Here is a 27,153-nt window from a genome sequence, read left to right on the forward strand (position 1 = left end):
TAACGCACTTACAGTGTCTATCCTGTCAGTTGCCGTGCAACAGAAGGCGCGGCGAGCACAACAACCTCACGAGTTTCGTTTCCCTAAGCCTGCTACTTCTGCAGCTTTTCTTTCAGCTGCTGGTTTGGAACCATGCCCAAGTTTCGCTTTCCAGTTTCTATTCACTCCAGAGCGCTGCTCGAAGCTCACGTGACGCTGCACTTGAGTTTATAAAATGGAATCCCGAAGGCAGCCGCTCACTCAGCCACAGACTGCAGCCAGTCCAAGACTCGCCTTCCAATCGGATGCTCCGGCTACGAACAAATCTGACATCATGAGGTACGTATTTACATATTTGATGCCGTGTAGATTAAATCGGTCAGGTGCCGCGAATGCTGCTATTTCTAGCATAATATTTGTACCGATGTGACCAGCGTAAAAACCTTATTAATTAGAGAATCGTTATTATAATGCTCCAATATTTGTATTGTTCGCGTAATTCTCGGTATTCTGTTGAAGAAAAAAGGTATGAAAAGTTCAAGGAGCAGTTAATGGTAAAAGGAATAAGAAAATAAAGCAGGCTTCAGTTTCGGTATTTTAATCAAAAGTGAACAATCTTTGAAACAAAAAATAATTCACCACGGCGACAATAAATATCTTCGACCCGAGAGTGATAACTAGCCACAATTCACTCGCTGATTGTATGGTTTCTCAGGTCTTTAAGGCAGGCCAGTGTAAATGCTCTAGTGCAGAGGTCTTCAAACTTTTGGATGCCGAGACCCCCCTGTCAACATTTTGAGGCGTAAGGACCCCCTCTTGACAAAAATGTCTAAACCTGTTGACTAAATTGCGTGGGATGAAAATGTAAATAAGGTTATGTGATGCCGCGTATTTTGGGATAGCATTGCTTCATTATTTTGATATTTGTTACACACAGTAACGCTGAGGAAAGATTTCACCCAATCAGTACCCATTTATAACCAAAATACAGCAATTATCATCAGAAAGATTTCAAGTCAACCTTTGTGAAGGGCCTTCCACTCTGCAGCAATACGTGCTGCCACATTAGAAGCTCACCTGGCCCTGACCGTAAGAAGCAGGGGTCCCTTAAAACCCTGGCGGTTTTGTGTAGAGTTAAGCCTTTTACCCATGCAGCTTTCCTCTCACACCCTCCCTTCCATCCCTCTCTCCTCTCCTAACCCTGGATCCCTCTCTCACTTTGCAGGTCATTTTCTTTCACCCCTTTTTACAACTTCTGAACTCTCCCCATTCAACCTCTCACTTCACCTTTAATCACCTCTTGCCATTCTGTCCTTTCACTGCCCTCATCTCTAACAGTCTCTCACATGTATCTCATGGCCTCTCTGGCCCTGTCACCTCCCGTGCCCCTCAGCACTTCTCATTCACCTCGTCTCTTCATTCAAATTTTTGTCTATTTGTATCTTACACCTCTCCAGTCCCCCCATTCCTCTTTCACATCTCCCCTTTGTTCTAACAGAATCCCTCACCTTTGGATCACACTCACTTCTTGCGTGTCCACTCTTCTCTTCGGCAATTCACATTTCTCCTCATCCCTGACCTCTTCAATCAAATTCTCTCACTCCCTTGCTGTCCTCTCTCATTTTGGGTGTGGATGCAAGTTCAGAATGGGATGAATGAATGTATGATTACTGATGGGCTTGTTTGAGTGAGTTGCATATTGAGTAGTGAGGGGGACAGGTGAGTGAAGTGTCACATGAGTGCAGGATGAGTAGTGTACTCGTGTGACTGCAGGTTGAGGTATAGTGTGAGCAGGACAAGTGCATTTTGAGAGCAGAGTGATCACTGTGAGTGCAAGGTGAGCGGGTGAATGGTGCAAGTGCATGGTGATCAGTGTGAGTGCATTGTGATCACTGTGAGTGCAGGGTGAGCGGGTGAATGGTGCAAGTGCATGGTGATCAGTGTGAGTGCATTGTGATCGCTGTGAGTGCAAGGTGAGCGGGTGAATGGTGCAAGTGCATGGTGATCAGTGTGAGTGCATTGTGATCACTGTGAGTGCAGGGTGAGCGGGTGAATGGTGCAAGTGCATGGTGATCAGTGTGAGTGCATTGTGATCACTGTGAGTGCAGGGTGAGCGGGTGAATGGTGCAAGTGCATGGTGATCAGTGTGAGTGCATTGTGATCACTGTGAGTGCAAGGTGAGCGGGTGAATGGTGCAAGTGCATGGTGATCAGTGTGAGTGCATTGTGATCACTGTGAGTGCAAGGTGAGCAGGTGAATGGTGCAAGTGCATGGTGATCAGTGTGAGTGCATTGTGATCGCTGTGAGTGCAAGGTGAGCGTGACAATGAAGGGCGAGAATGAGGAATGAGTTGTCTGAATGCAGAGTGCATTCCCAGACCCATGAAGTAACTCAGCATGTTATTGACGGGGGCGTAGACTTTAATATCTAAGTTAAACTATTGCAGCATTAATCGGGGATCGAGGGTGAAGGAAATAAATAATGTGCTGATCCTGCAACAAACTTCCAGTCCTATGGTTAGGGTTGCCAGCAGATTATTTTGGTGGCCCAGTCGGTACAAAAAAAAGCAGTCACCTAAAGCGGTATCTTCAGCGCTTATCTGTGCATACTTCCCAGGGCCGGCTTTAGTGCTGGTGGTGCCCTGTGCGACAATGTTTGTTGGTGCCCCCCACAATGACCACCCCCACCACGGATTCTCTCACTAGCACCCTTTAACAGTGACCAAGTCTCCATAACCCCACACTCTCAGATGCATTGAATTAGTTATATAGTGCCACTCATACCAGTGTAGGGTGTCTGAGTACTTTGCATCACACACACATTACACAGAGACAATCAATCATAAGTGTGTAAATCAGTGTATAGGAAATGTTACATAAGCCAAAGGACTAAAAGTATAGGAGTCACATGTCATCCATACTGGTAGGCAGTATAGTTCAAGAGTGCTTGGTGTGGAGAAGCACAAACTCAGATTCGAAAAAGAAACAGCATAGTTGGGAGTTTCCTTTAATAATAAGAATTGATTTCTAGCCAAATTAACCCTTTTTGCAACATTAATCAATGGTCTAATAATGTATACTTTGCAGTGTGTATGCAGTTCTAGGATGAAAGTTAATCGCTCACTATTCTCTATTAGGACTTTAAGTTATAAATTGCAAGTAATAAAAGGATGCCTCTTTTAAAGCAGTAACCTGCTGATCTCTTCACATCATACGCACTCTGTAATCTACTTGGTACACGTTCTTTGCAGCAGGCATATTAACCCTCTGCACTAACATCACCTAAGTCAAAACCTCAACTATACAACATTCTGATCTCTCTCCAGGAAGATAATTAATCACACGAGTTATCTTGACATTTATGTGAGGCCTGGTAATTGCCGGGGAAAGAAACGCTGCAGCAGGTGCTTCAAAAGCACAATAAACTTTCACTCACGGGGCCCCCAGGAAGCCAACTTTGTATTCCTTTCCATGAAATGCATTTTCACACTACGGCAGTGAATGTAAAATCCAAATGTAAGGAATAGGCACAGTGGGGACCCAGGGGGTACTGGAACCAGCAAAAAAACCTAAGCCTCTGTAAGCAGTTTACAAAGGCATGTTAAATGTTCTTTAAAGACCTGTGAAAAAACACGGGGGTGCCGGAGATAGGAATCCAGACACTGCCCAGCTGAGCCCCCAGCAGCTCAAGTTTCACTGCAGCAGCCCGGGCTGAGACACAGGACGGGGGAAGTGTGGGGGGGGGGCTGAAGCCCTTGGGCCTGGGCAGAAGTGTGACTGGGAAGGCGCGACCCCCTTTGCATCACTCCACGGCCCCCCTGGGGGTCGCGCCCCACAGTTTGAAGACCCCTGCTCTAGTGCTACAAAAAGGGCACAGAATACTCCTGGACGATGTAAAGTGGGGCCAAGGGTCAGCAGAAAAGGGGAGTTACATGAGCAGTCTGAAAGTTAACATATACATATTTTTTTAATTCTTCACCTAAGGGCATCGGAAACAAGGACACTTTAGATAAAAAATTGGTTTTGACTTGTATAATCGGTCACAAATAAACCGGATTTATATATATCTTTAGGGGGTTTAGACTCCCGGATGTGGCTTAGTCTGTGAGATTTCTGAAGGGGTGGGGGGTCAAATTTCCCATCTAAAAAAGTAGTGAGTGTGGATGGGTAAGTTCACCAAGGTTTTGTATGGACTATGAGGAGCAGAGTGAGTCATGACTGATTTGCACTAGGAGGGCCTCTGGTGCTGATTTAGAGTTTGACAGACATTGTAACGGTGATGGCTACACTGTCTGCCAAACTCAAGGTCCGCCCATCTTAATTTTGAACTGTATGGATAGCAGATTTTATGCCGATGGAGTAAAATTTCCATGCAGTTGGAAGTAAACAAGCCTCTGACCGTCTGCCCTATATGCAGAGTGGGCCTTCAGATGGCTTGTTAATTTACTGTCACTCACTGGCAGGTATACCTTGGCGGTGAGGGACAATACAAAAAGGAAAACTCTTCGTAGGCGTAATAGTTTTTTTTCCCTCAAAAACACACCTACTTTGGGAGTTTTTTTTAGGAAAATAAAAACTTTGGAAAAGTTAGATGGCTAGCCGTCTAACTTTTCTTACATTGACAGGAACCATTATGACGGTGGTTCCTGTCAATGTGTAGAGATGTCTGCGGGACTGGCGCACATCTCTAAATTTGTCGGGCAGAGTGAAAGCATTAAAGCACTCCACCACCCTGTCTGCCTTTCCATGGTCTGCTAAATCTTAAATCAGGCACTCAGTGTGCGAAAAACAGGGGTGTGGATGCTATACCGAGGGATTGCTCGTGGTTAGACTATTTGTCCTATCCCCTTTTTGGTGTTTGCCAGTATTATGCCTGAAAACCTGAGACTGGCATAGCTCTCCAAGTCTACTACTGCTAACTTTTGTGAATAAATAAAAAATGGAAATTTGCATCTATCAAGGGTGCAGATTTGCTACTTTTTTGGTAAACTTGTCACTATAAATATTAAAGTTCCTGATCCAAAAAATGAAAGATTAAAACCTGTAAGTGAAATTAGGATGACAAGAAAAATTGACACAGACATAGCAGACCCGTAGCAAAGGCCGTAGAACCACCTACCATGCCCTGAATGTATTTTTTTTGGTGGGGGGGGGGGGATGTCACATGCCACCACCCCACTGAAGTCACTCCCCTGTTTTGACCTGCTGGAAAATTATTTACTCATCAAGTTCCAGGGTATTATAGCGGTTAGGTAACTCTGGTGAAGATCTCTGTAGGAGTGTAATAACAGGTTTACTCATAAAATAGCATTGTGAGTCCATGTATTTGCTGCACTCATAAAATAGCATTGTGAGTCCATGTGTTTGCTAGCTTTGTGAGTCCATGTGTTTGCTGCACTCATAAAATAGCATTGTGAGTCCATGTATTTGCTGCACTCATAAAATAGCATTGTGAGTCCATGTGTTTGCTAGCATTGTGAGTCCATGTGTTTGCTGCACTCATAAAATAGCATTGTGAGTCCATGTGTTTGCTAGCATTGTGAGTCCATGTGTTTGCTGCACTCATAAAATAGCATTGTGAGTCCATGTGTTTGCTGCAAAGCACAAAGTGTAAAATACAGGTCACAGATTTTTATGTAGCAGGTCACTGCTGTTTTGTTCAATGGATGCCTGTGTTGCCGTACAGATCAGTAGTAACAACCCTTGTCATATAACTTAGTGAGTTCTGAAGCAGCCTCAAGGAGCTACATGCAGACTGCAAGCCAGGATTAGAAACGTACTGCTCTTTTCTCAATCTTTCTTCTCTATAATGTCATTTTCCTTTGAGTAGTAATAAACACTTATCGTTAGTAACCACTACATACATGGTTATTAGTATAATTATTCATATAGAGAGATCATTTGACATTCTTCCAGTGCATGCATGTGCTTACATAAGAACATGGAATAGCCTAAAATCTTCCTCAAAATTATATTTCACCCTTTATACAAGTATCAAATAACAAGCTGAGAGACCTTATTTCCTTGATGGCTTTGACATCAAGTGATTAGGCTCCAACTAGCTCCAAGCAGGATGAGGCTGGATTAAAAAGTCCCTTTAAATTTGCGTTGAGTCCAGCTGGTACTGAAAATAAGACACCCCTTGCTGATATGAATGCATAGGGCACAAAGCGCCCCCTCTACTGTGCGTGTCTTGGCGTTAGTAAAATGCACTAAAATACAGTCAGCACTTTTAACTGAAGTTGTCCTGGATTCATCTCAACAATACATGTTGGATGCAGAATCCAGCAAGATCCTCCTCTCGTCCAACACTAACTGCAGGGGACAAGTCCTATAAAAAGAAGTGGGGGGACTGACCAAGTAGGGCAATATGCAAATGACCTCATGATGTAACAACATAGCGCTATAAAATCATATTTCTGTGGGGCCCAACTTCTTGGCAGGGGGGGACGGCGTCCACCCTGTGAAAAGAGTGGTGGGACGCCGTATACCTGCGTGTACCCCGACTCGAGCCCAACTGTAACAATGTGCTATCATTTTGTTACTAAGCTTTTCTCAAATTACAAACAATACTTTCCCTGTATCTTAAATGGTATGTTTAGTATTGGAGAGGTTACATCACAAAGTAGTTCGTAGCCTTCCTCATACATCTCGTTGCTTGAACATTGCTTCAAAGAATGCACGAATGTCTTACTTTGCTGTGTAACATAGCCATATGCATTTTTGAAGAAATCGGTCACTTGGTGCATTTTACAGCACCATGTTCGCGTGCATTTGCTAGAAAGCCAAATGTTCAGAAAATGAACTCATAAAATATGTTACTACTTTCGTTGTGTGTCAAGCAGGTTTGGCCCTCCTTATGAATGCTGGAAGTTCAGGCAGCGCTCAGACCATTTTTAGACAATTTTACATAACTGCGAAGTTTTCATTACAGTTTCAATTAAAGCATCTAATTCCCAAAGGCGATACAGGCAATTTACAATGTGCTTTATCATATGACCGATCGTTTTTATAGCACCTACCACCCCGTTTATATTTAATTCTCTTGAACTTTTTCATGCAACACCTTCAAGTTTATTTTCACTCGTGTTCTAAAAAAAAAGCTAAGGGGAAGAGGCAGGATAAAAAAAACTCCCAAACAGTGAATCTCCGACAGCACACAGCAGAGCTACAGATTTTACAAACCCATAAATCAGTGCGGTCGCTCACGTGCAGAAGGCTGCAAAAGTTGCACCATTGTTACAGTTTTTGATCTGAGACAGCAGTACCTCTAAATATATCTGGAATACAATAGTTTTTTTCCAAGCATTATCTTGAAAAAATTAAGAATTTTCTGATTCATTTTCAAACAATAACTCCATCCCTACAAAACTCGAATTTTCATGAAATAACACAAAATATTGACCTCTTGTTTCAAGTGTTCACATGCACAAATGCCACACATGGATAATTCTGCCTTTCATGCCTGTGTATCATTATCTTATGCCGAAAATGCCAAGAATACGCAAAAAATGACCCCAGTTATACATGGTTCAGCGTCGTATCAGGCTGGACATCATCATGCTGTGAATGCCAACAATTGTCAATTATTACTCCTATTATTACAGGGTCAGCATTTTAACCTGAGTAGACAGTTTCAGTGGTCATGCCACCACTGTACAAAATATGTAACAAATTACCACTATTATGCCACGCCCAACAGTTTACTGATTTTTCATGGGCTTGGCGCAATATGCCCAAATTTACCAGTTTTTACAGAAGGGTAATCGGCATTTTATATATGTAGGAGTTTGTGTGTAGTACATCTAAACTATCGCATATAGGCACAAGCTCTATCATACTCAAGGACAAATTTGCACATGCACTCACAATTAATCTAAGCCAGTGCTACTCAAAGTACGGCCTGGGAGCCGCATGCCGTCCTCCTGACCTTCACATGCGGCCCCCTGGTCAAGAGAAGTACTGGGCTAATGTTTACTCGACTCAGCAATAACATAAAAAATATGGTAAATAAACCGGCAAGCATTTATTTAAGGGGTTAATTAAAATTAAAGAAAATAACTAGCTAGGATGTCCTAAACAACTTAAAAGTTTTTTTTAAGTGATAGTTTTCAAACCTGAATTGAGAAACATTCCTTCTTTCCTGAACTCTGATAACAATGCCAATAGTGTACGAAGAGGCAAGTCAGTTATCATGTGCACCTTTTGGGGGATTGTGTTTCTCTTATGCGTGAACAACATATAGATTATTAAATCAAACACTTGAGAAGGCTTTCTACAGCACACATTCTGGAGGCATGTATTTTGAGGTCCTCCTGAGCTAATGAAGAAAAAGGAGGGAAAGTGAAATAAAATAATTACCTAGGCTCACACAGTTTGGTTAAGAGGAGAAGCCAGGATTAATCCAAAGTTTTTGGTTTTACATTGTGCAATTCAGACACTAGATGTATACGCCTAGCTTCCCTTACACCCACCTTACCACAGACCCCTCCCCAAACCCCAACCACCAACTTGCTGGTACCAATGTGGCCCTCGGTCACATCACAGACCAAATTTGTGGCCCCAGGGAAAATGTTTGTGAGTACCCATGATCTAAGCCTTCCCAACTCCACAGCGCCCATTGCACCCACTTCTCTGCATTCCTGCAAAGTAGCGATGTTCCCATCACAGGGCTTCCCATATCCATGGAAGCATAGCTTCATGCTTTCCTATCTTGGGTAAGCACAGCCTCCACCAGCCTCAGAGCCATGATGCTGCAGGTGGGTATGAAGAGGCAATGAAGAGGCCTATGAAGAGGCAAATGGAGTTTGTGCAGTGTGTGATGTCATGCACATGCACAGTACCAAATCTTGAAGCACCTTCCAGGCATGGCATTACAGTGTTGTCATTGGTCTTGTTCTCCAAAGCAAGAAGATTATAATGATGACTCTGTAAGTTACTCGGAACACACCCTTCTCACCTCTTCCCTCAAAGGATCAGTGGAATTAATAGGGTTTGCTGGTTCCAATAATGCTTAAGGCAATTTGAAATCTAGGAGTTAGAGACCCTTTCTGTAACTCCACCTCATCATGTTTTCAAGGCTGTGGTGGGGGTCAGCTAACCTGGCTGACACCACCACATCTTGCAACTGTGTCAAAGGCAGTGTTGCTGGACTCCTCTCCTGCCACAGACTGGACTGGTGTGGCGTGGGCCTAAAGCAACTTGTGAGAAGTTTGTCTGGCTTATGCTGGTCCAATTCGACTCTTATGGTAGATAGGGTTAAGACAACCTTTTAAAGAAAGCTATCCTAGTGGTAGCTGTGGAGAACAGCCTTCAGGCTAAGTCTCAGAGGAATGTAAAGCAGCTTGTTTTACCTTATAATCTCTTGAATTACCAAATGAAAGGACACCACACAGGTATATATATCAAATATATATGTATTTATTTCTAGACACACTCTACTAATCTCTTTATGAGATTAGAAGCCAGATACACATTCAAAATTCAACGTTTTTCAATAAGTTAAGCACAAATATGGCTGGAGCCCAAGGGGCGTACCAGACCATATACAAAAAAAATGGTATAAGAAGGTCGACTTGCAAAATGACAAGGCCTAGGGCCTGTAGAATTGCTGGGGCTTCACCACTGCAGTGAAAGCAGGTAAGTAGTAGGCCCACGGGAGACGCGTGCAGTGTGTGAACACAACCGCGAGTTCCCTATTGATTATAATGGAGCAAGTCGCGGTTTGATTTTTAAAGTTTTAGGGTACTTCGAGGAAGTCTTCAAGCAAGCCACTTACAAGGTAAGTAATTCGAGGGCCAACACACACTAGGGCACCAGAGTGTACGAGTTACCTCACCCAGGGAAGCCGGGTGCATAGGTGTCTTTTGGTGTCGGGTCGCGTCGCTGTTTTCTATGCTGCTTGCGTCGACTGAAAAAGTGTCCGGTGGAATCCAAAGGTGGATTCAAGATGCTGAAGACCTGAAAATTGGAGGGACAGTGTTCAAAGTCACTTGCTAGTGACCGGTGGCCAGGAAGATGGATGACCACAGGTGTCGGGTGATTTCAGGTCATCGATGGTGTTTTGACTCTTCGCTCACGAGGTCCAGGAGAGTTCGACGATGACCAGCAGCTGGATTTGGAGTGTCCCACGACGTCTGCAGCTGATGGCGGTGTCGGCAACCGGATTGGAGCCAACAAGCCTTGGCAACTGCAAGTCTCATGTAGAGTGAAGTAAGTTGATGGTGCAGACCAGCAAGGTCTGAGAGACTCACCCAGCGAAGGAAAGTGAGGGCAAGCCTTTAGCAACCTGAGGAGCCCTTTGAGTCAATAAGAAAGTCTTCGGGGGACCCACAAGCCAACGGGCAAGGGATCACGAAGACGCCTCTTCAGGAAATGCTTCACAGGAGCCCACGGTCACTCGGACCAGGGTAGGCCTCTGATTTTCGCTGCAAAACCTGCTAGAGGCTTGGGTCAGAAATGGTCCAAAGCACAAGTTCATAGAACGTCATGAAGGGGTTGCACTCAACAATAGTGCACGGTCCCCGGGTATTGCTGTTCCTCGTCACTCGTGGGGTCCACTCGCCACAGCTTTGCTGGGGACTCACAATGGCCATCAGGGAGTCAGGAAAACCTGGCTCAGATCAGACCTGGAAGGGCCCCCTGTCCCCAAGAACTCAACCTGGTCAGGTTCAAGCTCCTCTGGGACAGTTCCTTCTTCAGGCTCAAGATCATCTCCCTGAGGAGACTGATCAGCATTCTGAGTCAGGTGGGAAAGTTCTGCCTTAACCCTACTGCTCCTCCTCTTGTGAGGCACCTGGTCCATTTTCCAGAATCCAGGGCCTGTTCAGCTTTAGACATTTTGGCCTGTGACCTAGTCACAGCAAAGACATGAGCAGGGATCCCTAACATTTCTGCATGTGTCCTGAGCTCCACTTCAGCCAAACCTGAAGTCTCTAGATCATTGCCAAGCAAGCACTGCACTGGTAGATCTGCACTTACCACAACTTTCTTAAGGCCAGTTACCCCTCCCCAGGAGAAGTTAACAACTGCCAGAGAATGGTCTGTTCTGACATTGCTAGCATTGGTCACTTGGTACATTTCACAAAGTATAATCTGCCCAGGATCCACAAGATCTTTTGTCACCATTGTGACACTTGCTCCTGTGTCCCTGAATGCCCAAGCCTCTACTCCATTTATCAAAGGCTGTTGTCTGTATTTGCCCAGGTTACTGGGACTCACAAAGGGGGACATATCCATGCCCCCATCACAGACTAGCACAGCCTGAGTTAGAACCCTGACTAGGCCAGAGTCCATCTCAGAACCCAGGGTTAACCCTACTACACCCTCATTCTGAGTACCACCAATTGTAGCTGCACTAGGGGGAACAGTTGCCTTAGGGGCAATGGTGGCTGGAGTTGAGTCTTTGGACTTTGTACAGTCACTAGTCCAATCAGTTTTCTGTTTACAGATTTTACACCATGGTTTCTTTTGGCCTTTACCTTTGCTAGATTGGGACTCCCCCCAGATGCAGATTTTTGGGGACATTGAGAAGACTTCTGGTCTTTACCCTTTTCCCCACCCTTGTCAGAGTTCTGAACCTTCTGCCTCACCCTGGTTCTGACCTATTTGTCTACCTTCTTTCCCAATTCTTGGGGAGAGGTCGGATCAGAGTTCACCAGGTACTGATGCAACAACTGATTTTGACAATTATTAAGGATCTGCTCCCTCATAATTAAGTGTTACAATTCTTTGAAATCACACACCTTACTGCCAAGTAACCAGCCCCCCAGAGCCTTATTTGCACAATCTACAAAGTCCACCCAATCTTGATTCTGTGCTTTTTGGGTATCTTTGAACTTTAACCTGTATTGTTCAGTGGTTAGGCCAACCCTTTTAATCAGGGCACTCTCCAAGCTTTGGTAATCATCAGCATCCTCTTCTCTTACATTGAGGAGCTTATCTCTGCCTTTGTCTGCAAAGGAGAGCCACAAGATTGCTGCCCACTGCTCCTTGGGGACCCTTTGAGTTTACAGGCCCTTTCCAGTGCAGTAATCAATTTGTGGGTTTCATCCCCACTCTGGTAGGGAGGGACAATCTTGTTTAGGTTTTTATGGTCATGAGACCTCTCCCTAACAATAGGGATGTTGCTGCCACCATGGGACTCTAGTCCCAATTTTCTTCTAGCTTTCTGAAGCTCTTGGGACTCCCTTTCTAAGGCTATCTGCTCACTTCTGATTCTAAGCTGAGCTTTCTCATACTTGAGCAGTCTCTCTTTCCTCTCATGAGAGGATTCCCTCCTATGAGAGTAAAAAGAGGTCCCTATGGAGGTGTCAGAATGGTTAGACTCATGAGAAGGAGATCTGGTCCTTCTAGGCACACTCCCAACTCTTCCAAGCGGAGTAAAGAGAGGGCCATTGTGGCCATCTTCCACATCTTCTGGAGGAGGTGCATTGTCCAGGTTAAGATCATTGTCATCTTCCTGGCCAGCTTCTGAGGTTAGGTCGTGGGTATCTTCACCCTTAGGCCCTTCCTCATCTGCTGCCCTACCCACTCTACCTACCCCAATAGATCCTGAGGTCTTTCTGAGATCATCTAAGAGGAGTACCTCTATGAGGCATTGGGTGTTTGTACTTTTGCCTGTCTTCAATTTCCTAGTACTACACAATGCTCTCAATTCCAAGAATGGGAGTTTGTCATACTTGGAGGCTAGAAGCCCACTAGCTTCTGGCAGGGACCCACTGGTTCCTGGTCTCGAAGACATCACTAGTGAGGTGTGGTATATGCACTACCTACTCTAGTGTGGTCTACTAAACTCTCTTGAGTTGTAGAAAGGGTGTGCTAAGCCCGTGACACACATCTCTTAAGTTCAGTAGAATTTACTGTAATTTAAGCTTGAATTATATGTACCTCAGGTACCTTTAGTGGTTTTCAGTTAGTCACTCACTTGAGATTATCTGGTAAAACAATGGCAATCTTGAATCCCAACCGCTGCACACCAATGTGAGAAGTTGGCATGGTATATAATCCTGGGCGTAGTTTGGGATGATTGCACAGTGCCGGATACTTGTTCGCACTGTGCAATCATTGAAAACGGCATCTCGCACAGTGCGAGCTGTTGTTTTCTGCCGCGGACTGGTAGTTTCTCATCGTGAGCGGTCGCGAGCATACGCGACCACTCGCAATTAGAAACCTGACCTCCCCACGTTGAGAATCTCACCGGGAGGTTTATTTTCCACGCTCACGATCACCAACTTGATGTTGCTGATCGCGAACGAGGAAAAAGTCTCGCCTGGATGTATTTTTGCTCGCTCGCGGTTGCCAACTTGACGTTGAGGACCGTGAGCGAGCAAAAAATGCCAACTACGCTACGCTATGCATTTTTGCACTGTGCTACGTGCAATTTGCGTAGCGTGAAGTAGCACAAACTACGCAAACTACACGAGCGTAGCGTAGTTGGCCACCCAGGGTTAATATGCTGTCCACTAGTTATAGTGGGCACCTTGCACCAGTCCAAACAACCCCTTATTTATGATAGGTTAAAGACAATCTTTATTGAAAGCTATCCTAGTGGTAGCTATGGAGAGTAGCCATCAGGCTAAGTCTTGAAGGAATGTAAAGCAGCTTGTTTTACCAGTCTATAATCTCTTGAGTGGCTAAATGAAAGGAGACCACACCAGGTATATATATAAAATATATGTATTTATTTCTAAACACACCCTACTAGTCTCTTCATGAGGCTAGAGGTAAAAGCACATATGTTACACTTCAAATATCACAGTAAATTAGCACAATATACGATAGGCCCTAGGGGCGAACCAAACCATACATTAAGAAAGTGGTATAAGAACCACAACTTGACTAGACACAATGCCTAGAGCCTGTAGAATCGCTGGGATCCCAAGGAACCACCCAAGGTAGTGACACAGGGGATCCATGGGGTACGTGTGCAGTGTGAGAACACAGCCGCGAGCTCCTGTTAGCTTATGGGGAAAGTCGCGGTTAGAATTTTAAAGTTTAAGGACACTTAGGAGTGGACTAGGAACAAACCCTTTTGGACTTAGATGGTTCTAGCCCCAACACCCACAGGAGCACCGGAGTACTCGTGTTACCTCATCCAGGGACGCCGGGTGCATAGGTGTCAAATGGTGTCGGGTCACGTCGTAATTTTCAATGGCAGGTTGCTGAACAGTGCTGCTGCCGGGAAGATGAGAAGTGTCCGAAGAGATTCAAGCCTGGATCAAAGATGTGAAGAACCTGAAAGCAGAGGGGACAGAGTCTGGCTCATTTGCCAGTGACCAGGGGCACGATAGACGAAAGCCCACCAATGTCGGGTGCTTCAGGTGCGAGGAGGGGAAGCTTGACTCTTCATCCACGAGGACCAGAAGGTGTCGAGGACAACCAGGAGGTGGATTCGAGCTGTCCCACGAAGGATGTCGAGTGCTGCAGTGTCGGTGCCCGGATTGGACACAACAAGCCTTGACAACAGCAACCCACGCAGGAAGAGGAAAGATGCTTCGGTGCGGACCAGCAAGGTCCTGGGGACTCCCCAAGCGATGGAGAGTCAGGGCACATCTGGAGCAACCAGGGAAGCCCAATTAAAGTTAAAGTTGCTTTCACAGGGACCCACCAGTCAATGGACCAGGGATCGCGAAGGAGCCTCGAGCGATAACACAAAGAGCGGGTTCACGGAACACTCGTGGAGTGTAGGCCAGCAATCTTCAGTGTAAAAGGTGCTCGGGGTCTGGGCTACAAGTAACCCACTGCACAGGTTCCACGGTACCCACGAGGGCTACGGGTCTCAGCTTTGCTGGGGACTCTGGTCAGCCTCTGAGAAGTCTGGAAACCCACCTCCTGTGTTGCAAATTCTTCAGCATCCAGCAAGAGCTTCAGAGATGCAGACTGGACAGATGCTTCTTTGTTTCCTGCCAAGCAGGGGAGTAACTCCTTTACTCCAAGGGAGATTCTTCAATCATCTAGTTGTGTAGATCGTCGAAGTTCCGGGATTTTTGTATCAGAGTTGCATGCAGGTGTAATCTCCAGTCCTGTAGCCAGGGGTTCCTTTCTCATACCCAAGGAAGGGGTTGGACATACTCTGGGGGCCCACCTATAGGAGGGTCAGGAAAGAGAGGTGGCTACACCCATTTCCTTTGTCTAGTTTCACGCCAGAGCAGGGGCTGGTAGCCCCTGCAACCGGTTTGAGCTGGACTATGCACAGGGGCATCAAATGTGCCCCCAGTGCAGACTTCAAAGCACTCCTGGGGTGCTCCCACCCAGCCCTAATCCACTAAGGCCTGTCTGGGAGGTAGTAACACCTCCCTGTGAGAGGAAACTGGTTGTCCAGGCCTCCCCTGCTGGAGTTTCAATCAGCAGCAGGAGGCCAGACTTGTGTCTGTGGCTGACAGCATCCATTTTGTGATGCCAGGGCTCTGTTAGCTGGTACCGGTTATACCGGTGCTGTCGTGTCTGTCCCTCTAGGAGGGTGGGATCATACTCACATACCAGTTACTGGTGTGGGGGTATGATTCCAAGGTGTTTGACACCAAACACGACATGTTTCCGTGCAGCCATCCCAAAGTTAGCATTTACCGTTTGATTATAATGCACTTAAGTTTATATGGTCAGGCTGCATCACAGACAACCCCGGAGAAGAGATTCCAAAGGCTGCAGAGGGGCTCTGCTCATGCATGGGCACCCTCTCACACAAAACTAAGCACCCTGCCTTAAGGATTGATAAGGCCTGCTATAGGGGTGACTGATAGGTTTATATGTGCAGTGATAGGGTGAGATATAGTGAACCTATATCTCAATAAGGGGTGCATGCACCACCTTACCCAGGCTGCAGTAGCAGACATGTGGTGTAATTTTGGAAGGCTTCCCAGGGGTGGGATAATACATGCTTCAGCCCCTGGTAGGCCTTTGGGATACCTATGCCCTGGGTACATAGTATAACATATACTAGGAACAAAATCCAATCTGTGGTGTATCTGAGGTACTAGGAATCAATTTAGAGAGGAAGCAGCTAGGCTGGAGTCTTGAATAGCAGGACCCAGCCAGACTAAAGTCGAAAAACAATGAAACATCAGCAAAAAGTGGGGGTAACCATAAGAAGCAGATCCTACTCTCCTACACTGGGCAGGCGACCTAATCCACCCACACTTTACTTTAGTCTGTACTGTGCCAACTTTCACAATGCAGTACAGATCTAAACTGTGCACTAATATTGGCAAATTAATTATTTAAAAAAACATACTATATTACTTTGAATCTTTTTGTATCACACAATGTTACGTCCCCCAGACACCCGCTCAGAATCAGGACCAACTGAATTGCGGTCAGTGGTCCCTCCCAACCAATTAAGATGCTTCCAAACATCGTCGGGAAGGACTCCCATTGACTTCAATGGAAGCCTGTGTTTCGACCGACAACACAGGCTCGCTCCTATGAGAAAAATGGGTGTCTGCAGAAATCCTTGCACCCTGTCACAGGCACCCCACGGGGCCTGCCCAACAACGCATGACTTTAGAGGAGGGTCCCTTAGGTACCCCCACGGCCCCCAACCGGAGCCCTCACAATGAAGGGGGGCCTGCTAGGGGCCCCCATAGTCAGTTTCCGACAGCTTTTTCATTTCGGGCCGACCGAGTCAGAAAGGCAGTCAGAATCCGACATAGTAATCGGTAAACCAGAAACGATGTCCGTAGAGCTGTACGAATCGGTTCCGACCGACTCAGATTCTCTGAGTGCCGGTCAGAACCGATTTGAAATGACTGAATAGTTCCCCTTCCGATCGTGAGCATCATAATCGGTTGGTCAAAATTGTTTCCGTCCGAGTCGGGCGGATGGGTTTCGACAGGGTCTAGGAGAATCAGATTGTTGGTCAGAGGCTTTCAAACGGATATCGTAATCGGCCCCTATGTGTATTGTTTAATAAGAAACATCAGCCACATATTGCATTATTCAAAGACTTATTTTCTAGCTAAAAAATATTTCTATATTTAACTTGACATCTTTAATTAATAGGAAACAGCTTTTACAATTTGGCAATACTACTGTATTATACTCTTAATTCCTCTGTGCTGTATTAGTTCAATTTTAAACTAACCACCCAGGTACACATCAAGGAGCAATTATCTTAGCTAAAAACACAAATAAACAAGTAGAGATGTATCGGTTCACTTTAGTTGCCATGGGTGTTAAAAGATATGCATCTCTTATGTAGATGCAGCACTAGATAGTAGTTTCCTTCTGCAACCTCAGCACTGAATGCTTGCCAACCCTTTGAATCAATCAGTCACAAAACATGCACTCTCTCTACTTGCATTATTAAATCCTTATTATGTATTTAAATTACACGTTATGTAGCCATAGATGCGAATATCCATAACAGTGTCACACTTATATTTAAAATAATAAAGAATGAACATTTCCAAATTTCATTATTATACTATTATAACTGAGTCTTTTGAATTTTACAATTTGGAATGTGTTATGCTCTGTAGCGTGTAGACAAGACTTGCAAGTCAAATCCCACAAAGAAGGTCAGGGTTAGAAATGCATAAAATTATACACTGCCCTTTTGGGGTCCGCCCTCCTCTACAGAGCTTTAAAACCAGAAACTAATACAGCTCTCTCTAGTGGGGATTTATCCTCCTATATAAGTCTTACAAATATTGTTGAAAATTATCACAGCCCTCCACCCATGAATTCACAAGTAATTTCTGAGCAAATGTGTGTGATTCCAGTCAATCATAAACAGATGATTTGAATCAAAGCATGCTGCTTGTTCAAGAGTTAGCACTTCTTGCTGACTGTTTTAAGGCAGTTTATATTACATTCTTAAACACTGACTGTGTGGTTACTGTTTTATATTTATGTTACATAGCTGTATTTATTACACATTTCTTCCATTTATGTTTTATTTTGCAAGTATGAAACCTGATACGTTTATATGAAGGATGCATTGTAACTTACATCTTTTCTTCATGTTGATATTGTGCTTTCTTTTTTTTTACAGTGAGATTACAAAGGATAAATTAAAGACAAGTCTGTTGCAGATGGATTGTCACTTTACCTGGGGTCTGCTGAAGAATGACACTGATCTTGATGATTTAGAAGACAGACTTTATGACCAAATTGAATTTGTCGTCACAAAACACAAGTCAATGATTTACAATTTGCTTGCCTTTGTGAAGCACCTGAAAGGCAAAAACGAAGAAGCTATAGAAAGCCTTGAGAGAGCAGTTGATTTTATCCAGAAGAATCATTCTGAAGACTTTGCCAGGAAAAGCATCGTTACCTTTGGTAATTTCTCTTGGGTGTACTATCACATGAATCAGTTGGACGATGCCCAATCATATGTTACTAAGGTGGAAGATGCTTGCAAAAAGTTATCAAGCCCTTCCCATTTTAAGGTTCAAATTTCTGATGTGTATGGAGAGCAGGGCTGGTCCTGCCTAAAATTTGCTGGGAGGTATTATCAAAATGCAAAGGATTGTTTTGAGAAAGCTCTGAAAATGGAACCTGAAGAACCAGAATGGAATTCTGGTTACGCAACTGCTGTATATCGTCTGCAAGGATTTTTCAAGAAAACTGATTCTGCAGATGACACCAAATGCGTTGAACTGTTAAGGCATGCAGTGAAGTTAAACCCAAGGGACACAGTTGTCATGGCCCTTCTGAGCCTGAAACTGCAGGACATGAAACAAGAGGAAGAGGCAGAGAAATACATGAAGGAAGCATTGGAGAAAACACCAGATCTTCCCTATCTTCTTCGCTATGCTGCAAAATTCTACAGGAGGAAGGGGTTATCAGATGAATCTTTGAAATTATTGAAGCAAGCTATAAAGTTTACACCAACATCTGGATTTCTTCACCACCAAATAGGTCTTTGCTACCGACAAAAGCTCTTTCAAATGAAAAAAAATGCTAAGTTTGCAAAATCCAGATATCCATCTGCAAGCCCTTTGGGCGAGAAAGAGGGTGAGAGAGATGACCTTATTCAAAAAGCAATTTATCATTTCGAATTGGTTATTGAACAAAAACCCAAGTTTATTTATGCATATACCGACCTGGCAAACATGTACGCAGAAGCTAATCAACACGCTAAAGCAGAGGAAACATTCAAGAAAGTGTTTTGCATGGGGAATCTCACCCTGCAAGAAAAGCAGCAACTTAACCTTAATTATGGACGCTTTCAAGAATATCATAAGAAATCTGAAACTGAAGCCCTTAAACATTATAGAGAAGGGCTTGGGATTAAGTATGACAGCTATGAAAGAGACTCATGCAAAATATGTTTAAAACGTATAGCAGAAAAAATGCTTAAAAGTAATCCAAGAGATGCCAAAGCTTATGGCATCTTTGGATATATCCACCAACTTGATGGAGAAAAGATGCAAGCGATTGAATGTTATGAGAAAGCCCTGCAGCTGGATCCTGACAACGAGGAATATTTCAGTAGTTTGTGTGATATGCGTCTTTCAATATGAGTTGAACCCTTGAGGGATAAGTAACTCCTACACTGCATCTCTAGCTCCCACGTTACTTTCCTTCCAGCCAAAAAGTTCACTATTATATTTGCAAACATAATTTGGACACCATTTCTCTTCCAAAGAGCAAACCAAATTTTGTCATATGATCACTTCATTCTGTGGAAGGTAACTTGCTTTTTAATAATTAAAGAATTTTTTTTACACTCCTTCTCCAGATTACAGTTGGCCGGATCAAAGCCCTTAAGAATTAAATTGCACATAGTTGGTATTTCTAAAGTGAGGCTCCCGGAGACAAAACTTTTGACAATGAATCTTTGTTGTAGCAAATCCATCATGAAACATTTAGGTACATATGTGTTCACACAAACGTGTGTGCGTGCACAAGTACCTGTAAGTATGTGTTTATTTCTGTGTTTCTGTTTTTGCATGGGTGTGCACCTTGCACATGCTGTGAACAGCAGTTTACTGCATAGTATGACAATCAATCAATCAATCAGGGTACTTGTAAAGCGCGCTACTTACCCGTGAGGGTCTCAAGGTGCTGAGGGGTGGTGGGGGGGGGGTGCCGCTACTGCTCGAAGAGCCAGGTCTTGAGGAGTCTTCTGAAGGCGAGTAGGTCTTGGGTCTGTCGTAGGTGGGTTGGGAGGGTGTTCCAGGTTTTGGCGGCGAGGTAAGAGAAGGATCTGCCGCCGCCGGTCATACGTTGGATGCGGGGGACATCTGCGAGGGCGAGGTTGGCGGAGTGGAGCTGGCGGGTGGGGGCGTAGAAGCTGAGTCTGCTGTTCAGGTAGGCTGGTCCGGCGTTGTGGAGTGCTTTGTGTGCGTGGGTGAGGAGCTTGAAGGTGATCCTCTTGTCGATGGGGAGCCAGTGCAGGTCTCTCAGGATGGGGGTGATGTGGCTGCGGCGAGGGGCGTTAATGATCAGTCGGGCGGAGGCATTTTGGATGCGTTGTAGCCGCCGTTGGTGTGTGGCTGGGATTCCTGCGTAGAGTGCGTTGCCATAGTCCAGTCTGCTGCTGACGAAGGCCTGTGTCACTATTCTTCTGTGTCACTGTTCGGTTGGGATCCATTTGTAGATCTGGCGGAGCATGCGTAGGGTGTTGTAGCAGGAGGAGGAGACGGCGTTAACTTGCTTGGACATGGAGAGGGAGGAGTCGAGGATGAATCCTAGGTTGCGTGCGTGGTCGGTTGGTGTCGGTGCTGTCCCCAGAGCGGTCGGCCACCAGGAGTCGTCCCAGGCTGAGGGGGTGGGTCCGAGGAGGAGGACCTCCGTCTTGTCCGAGTTCAGTTTCAGACGGTTGCTCCTCATCCAGTCGGCGATGGCCTTGACATGGATGGATTGATATCTGGATAAATAAAATGTACATAATAAGCAGGATTTAGCTATTGTTATTTCATGTGTGCTCACCATTTACATCAATATGTTTATCTTTTTCAAAGTGAGGCTAAGCAGTCATTGGTATGACCTGACCTAATGTCATAGAGGTACCTTGTGTAGTCTGAATAAACTGCAAGTTGTGGTTGGGATTATCCAATTAATTCACGAGGGTCCCTTCTTTTGTGACTTCATGCTCCCAGATTCTTTTTTGGAAAGCTACAAAAGCTAAGAACAAAGCCAAATCACTGGTGATCCAACATAATATTTGAGTGATTGGCACTACATTATCATAAAAGCTAAAAGATGGTCTAAGATAAAAAAAATGAGTTTCTATGTCAAAGGTAGAGTAGATCTTGTTTTATCTCATGACAAGCACTGCAAAGAATAATCAAAAGCTCAACTGTCTCAATATTAGTATTAATTAAAAATATATGTTTTGACAGCGCCTTGAGACCCTCTCGGTGAGTAGCCGTGCTATACAAACTCCTGATTGATTGATTGACACACTTATTTGTCAATCTATCATTCATACATTACCTCTGATAATTCATTCAAGGCAGTCTTATATTGGTTAATGTCATTCTTGAATAGGTGCATACGCTGAAGGAAGGATAAGGCAAATTGCAGATGGGGAACTGACCAGAGAAAGAATAGTAGAAAGGATTGTACACAATTCAGCCCCTGTATTGTCTTTGCAATTTTGCTAGGAGAGGAAGTCCTCCATAATTCACTTACCTAACATATTAGAATAACAATTTGAAAAGAAAGTAATAAAGCAACCCTTTTCCCTCAAATGGTACTGCAAAGAGTGGTGATGCTCCCATAGACACACTCATGCACAAAGTGTGAGGAATGGCATATTTCCATTTGTCAGGTTGCACACCACCTTGGTCTTGGCAGTATATTAACTATTACGTGGGAATGCATTACCCTCAGCGACGACTGTCGTCGGACTTCGATTTAATGTCACTTTAAAGTGTAATCTAAGATTTGCTGCTTTCATACTTTCTTTATGTTCAACCCTAGCTCCGTATTTCTTCACTTTAATGAGCAACAAAGTGGAGAGTACTTAAGAAAATATCATGTTACATTAAGAAACATCCATTAGAAACATACTTGGGCAATCACATTCTACTCAAATGATAAAAAGGGAAATGATACAAAACTTGGTATATTGTTTGTATAATAGATATATACAGTAAATTATATGTGCACCCGATTAAGGACAACGAAACACACTATGAAGATATACTCCAGGCATGCTACTAAACCAATATTATTATTAACTATGAAAAATAAATTACATCCTTAATGTGTGATATTGTATTTTATTAACAAAATATATTAATGCACTATATATATGTTTTTGCATTATTGTGTTTCTTTCGATGCATTATATTATTTTAAGAGAAACATGCAATGCAATATGAATTCTTATATGTTATTCAATGATAAAACCTATGATGGATAGTCAATCCCTATTAAATATATTCTAAGTTATCAATGCTCTCTTTTTTGCTTCGTTTCATATTTTTTATTGTTCTGCTGCTTCCTTCCTGCTAACTGATTATGCCATATTTGAAATATTATACTGGTGTCTGAGCAATTTTGCAACTGTTGCCATGCAGTGAACCACAAACCTTTGCACTAACTGACTAGGGAAATATTACAGTCTCAATGACTGTTCAACACAACATCTCCCAAATTTTAGAGCTCTGTTGAGCCCACTCTCGCTGACTGCCCAGCCTGATTGCACGCGCTGGAGGAATATTTAGGTGCTCCCTGTTCATACAGTCCTGATGAAGACCCCACTCTAAAGCCTGAATCACCTTGAACATCTTAGGGGTGGAAAAGTTGACTACTACCACTGCACAAGCCCCGACGTCTCAAATTCATTATCAATGTCTTTTTAATGCTATGTGCTGTAATTGGAACAATTGACCAGTGATAGGCCGGATAGGTCTCACCATGTGAACTTTATGTATACATGTCACATCACCTTTGCCTTGTCCGCCACCCTCACTCACTCACTTTGATCCCATACACCTTGACCTTTCCTTCCCCAACAAAAGAGCACCTTTCTTCTAAAAAACTGTATTAAACCGTAGATGGAAGAGCAACTGCATTCCTGCAGCTGAAGTGTATATTGCTTTGAAAATAAATTGCATTCACTTCAGACTATGATACATTGGTATTGTGAATGCTGTTTTCTATTTCTTTTGTTTTGAAAAATTGTTGCTACTGTGGCCGATTGTTTATTGAACTGCAATTTTGACACAGGTCTGGTAGCATTTCTGGTAACCCCATTGATACTTATCTGTTCAACACAACAAGCACTGACAAATTGTCTAGGATTGGGTTTGTTTTAGGGCAGACACAACACTGTGAGCACACATTTGGGGCCTATTTACAGACTGCATTTTGCAGTACATTAAGTAGTGCTGCAGTAATACAATTCACGTATTACAAAAAGCAATTCACAAATCTATGTGCAAAACCTCCACCTTCACCTGGCTATCCTTTTTCTACAGAGATCTTTGCCATAAGTGTGAAGATCTCCATACAGGTAAGTCTGCTGTTAGTACTAATTGTGGGAGGGACAGGGTGGAGTGGCTAGAAAATGGGGAATACTTAAACCTAAATAGGAGGGGCTTAGGGAGAAGTAAGGCGGGGTTAACAAGGGACATGAAAACAACAAAGCATGGACCTACACAAGAGTAAGCCCATTGCTATTCCCAAATTGCACTTCAAAAGTTACTACAGATAAAAAGGTCGCAAAATAGTTGGAAATGTACTACAACCCAGCCTTGAAGTAAGTCCAGCACCACAAATGTTCACTCACAAGTATTGTAGCACCCACTCATGGAAAATGATGGACGTAAGGACTTACAAAAACACCAATAAAATGAAATGTTAAATCAATTCATTTGTTTTCAATTTTTAAAACACACACACACTATATATATATTACCTACTGGCGGTCGCCAGTAGGTAGTTATAGTTAGGACCTATTATCCATAGGAAATCCGCAACATTCTATTTGGAATAACTTTGGCGCCGGTAGATGAATATTCGCTAAATTTTCAGAACTTGTGGGGCGCTCCGGTCTGCTCCTATCCTGAAAGTCTCGGGGTGATTCGTCAAGCGGGGGCTGAGAAAAAAGGGGGGTCCCAAAACATGTTTTCCCCATGCAATTTTCCATGGGAACTGTTAATCGCAGCTACAGCCCGAACTGCTGAACGGAATTACACCAAATTTGGCAAAAAGGTAGCCCTTGGTTCACACTCGTGCCTTTTGCTTAAATGGTGTAAATCCGTTCAGTAGTTCCTGAGAAAATCAAAAGTAAAATCATAGATATATCTATGGGCGTGGTGGATCCGCGCACCCTGCCGAGCACGAGCTGTATGCTAATTGGCTGTCAACACTCCAAACCAGGAAGTGTTGGGAGCCATATTGGGCCTCGGTAGTACCGAGGCACAAGAAAACAGAAGAAAAAACACGAAGAACGCAAAAAGGAGGCAGGGTAGACACAGCCTGACCCCCTAGGCCTGCTTAGCTGGGTGCGCGGATCCTGCCAATAAATAAAAACGAAGCACGGGCTCCCGCGCTTCGTTGCTAGTTTGCCCCTGGGAGGGCCAAATCCCGGGGGCTATGCTAGTATTGGGTTGAGGGGCCCAAAGGGGCCCCCCACCCCTGGGGACCGCCACACCCCGGGACTTCAAAAATGAATGGGTGGTGGGGCTCAAAGGCCCCCCCAAGCCCCGGGGACCGCCACCCCTGGGGCTTTGTGAAAATAGACTGCCACCCCCCGGGGCTTGTGTACTTAAAAAAAATAAAATACCCTGTGTGGGGGGCTCAAGCCTCCCCACATGCCCCAGAGACCACCACCTCCCTGGGGCTCTAAACATGTAAATTGGGGGTCCGTGATGTGCCCCCCAGCCCCAGGGACCACACCCCTGGGGCTTTGTAAATTGGTGGGAGGGGGGGCAGCACGGCCCCCCCTGGAGCCAATGATGGCCCTGGGGACCGCTACCCCCCAGGGCCGGCTTCTGCAGTGTCCCAGGGTGCCCATCCCCGGGACACTGCTGTTTGCTATGGGAGGGCGGGAGCCTCGTGGCTACTGCTCTGCCATAGCAAACTTGGTTTGAATTTTGAATGAGAGAGCAGGGAAACATGCTCTCTCTTTCAAAATTCTAACCAAATTGCTTTTCCACACGGGGAGCTGCATGTTAGCAGCTCCCCATGTGGAAAATCAATGCCGGCTCCCGCAGGAGGCGGGGAGCTGTTGGGACCAATCCCCCCACGGCCCCCAACGGAGAGGGCCAGCCCCGGGGGATGGGGCCCCAGGGCTATTAGTGGCCTGGGAGGGGGGCCACGTGGCCCACCCCAAAATATATATATATTTATATAAATAAATAAATATGAAAGGCCGGCCCCGGGGGATGGGGTCCCTGGGGCCTTTAGTGGCCAGAGGAGGGGGGCAACGCAGCCCCCCTCCAAAAAATATAAAAAAAATAAAAAGCCCATGCTCCGGGGGATGGGGGCTCCGGGGCTGATTAAGGCCTTGGAAGGGGGGCCACGCGGACCCCTTCCCAAATTTTAATTAAAAAAAAAAAATTAGGGGGCAGGCCTTGGGGGATGGGGTCCCCAGGGCCAAAAAATGAGTTAAAGTAGGGGGACTACGCAGCCTCCCTTCTTAAAAGAAAAAAAAAGAAGAAGCGGCATTGCGCCGGAGGCCACGCCCCCTTGTTTCAGCACTCTGCAAACACGCCCCCTGGCACGTTTGCGGATGGGGAACGAATTCCCCTTGAATACTGGGGGTCCCTGGGGGCCAACTAGCCCACCAGGAACCTCCAGTATGCGCCAGGGGGCTGCGTTGCAGAGAGGTGTTCTGAGGCCACGCCCCTTTTTACACCTCTCTGCAACGCAGCTCTGTGGCGCTCAATGGAGGTAGCTGGTGGGGTAGTTGCACCCCAGGGACCCTCAGGGTTCAAGAGGGGTAATCCCTCAACTTAAAACGCGATGCGGGTGTGTTTGCACAGTGGTGAAGGGCGGGGGCGGGGCCTGAGGTGATATGTGTGCAAACACACCCTGTGGCATATTTTAAGGTCAGGAATTAATTCCTCTTCAATCTGGAGGGCCCCTGGGGGCCAACTAGCCCACCAGGTACCTCCAGTAAGCACCACGGAGCTGCATTGCAGAGTGTTGTAAAAAGGGGTGTGGCCTCTCAACACCTCTCTGCAAGGCAGCTCTCTGGCGCATACTGGAGGTACCTGGTGGGCTAGTTGACCCCCAGGGACACTTTAGGATTGAGGAGGAATTAATTCCCCAACTTTAACCACACCAACAGGGTGTGTTTGCAGACATGTCACTTCAGGCCATGCCTCCTTCCTTCACCACTGTGCAAACGCACCCTGTGGCGCGTTTTAAGGTGGGAGATTAACTCTCTTTTAATAAAGAGAGTCCCTGAGGGCCAACTAGCCCAATAAGTATCTCCAGTATGCGCCAGGGAGCTGCGTTGCAGACAGGTGTTCAGAGGCCACGCCCCTTTTTACACCTGAATGGAACACAGCTCTGTGGCACTTACTGGAGGTGCCTAGTGGGCTAGTTTGACCTTAGGGACCCTTAGGATTCAAGGGGACTTAATCTCTCAACTTAGAACGGCCACAGGGTGGGTTTACACAGTGGTGAAGGGAGGGGACGGGGCCTGAGGTGACGTGTGCAAAGACGCCCTGTGGCACGTTTTAAGTTGGGGAAATAATTCTCCTTCAATCCTAAGGGACCCTGGGGGCCAACTAGCCCACCAGGTGCATCCAGTAAGCGCCATTGCACTGCGTTGCAGAGAGCTGGTACAGGCTGTGTCCCTTTTTACACCTCTCTGCAATGGTGCTTACTGGACATACCTAGTGGGCTAATTTGCGCCTAGGGACCCTCAGGATTCAAGGGGAGTTAATCTCCCAACTTAAAACGGCCACAGGGCGTGTTTACACAGTGGGGAAGGGAGGGGACGGGGCCTGAGGTGACGTGTGCAAACACTCCCTATGGCGCGTTTTAAGTTGGGGAAATAATTCCCCTTTAATCCCGAGGGCCCATGGGGGCCAGCTAGTCCACCAGGTGCTTCCAGTAAGTACCACTGTGCTGCATTGCAGAGACGTGGTCCAGGCCGTGCCCATTTTCTTACAGAGGAGGCCATGCTAATAACAGGGGTACCCCAACGCATAGTGTTCCCTAGTGTATGTAGGTGTTTTAACTGTATTCTAAGTGTGTTTAGCATAGCACTGGCTCTAGGACTGGTTAGTCAGTCAGTTACCACCAGTACCCATCTGAA

The 27,153-nt window shown here is 45.2% G+C and overlaps 1 protein-coding gene across 1 annotated transcript; it reads left to right on the forward strand.

Moving 5' to 3' along the window:
* Window positions 1-214: 214 nt before the first annotated feature.
* On the forward strand, window positions 215-22,329 carry LOC146867430 (interferon-induced protein with tetratricopeptide repeats 5-like). The gene is made up of 2 exons (XM_085605745.1): window positions 215-318; window positions 17,971-22,329. Exons 1-2 carry the CDS (start codon window positions 215-217, stop codon window positions 19,442-19,444), a joined length of 1,578 nt encoding a protein of 525 aa, XP_085461871.1. The 3' UTR covers window positions 19,445-22,329.
* Window positions 22,330-27,153: the final 4,824 nt, after the last annotated feature.

Source organism: Triturus cristatus, chromosome 1_2, assembly GCF_964204655.1.
Source record: "Triturus cristatus chromosome 1_2, aTriCri1.1, whole genome shotgun sequence".
Lineage (NCBI taxonomy): Eukaryota > Metazoa > Chordata > Amphibia > Caudata > Salamandridae > Triturus > Triturus cristatus.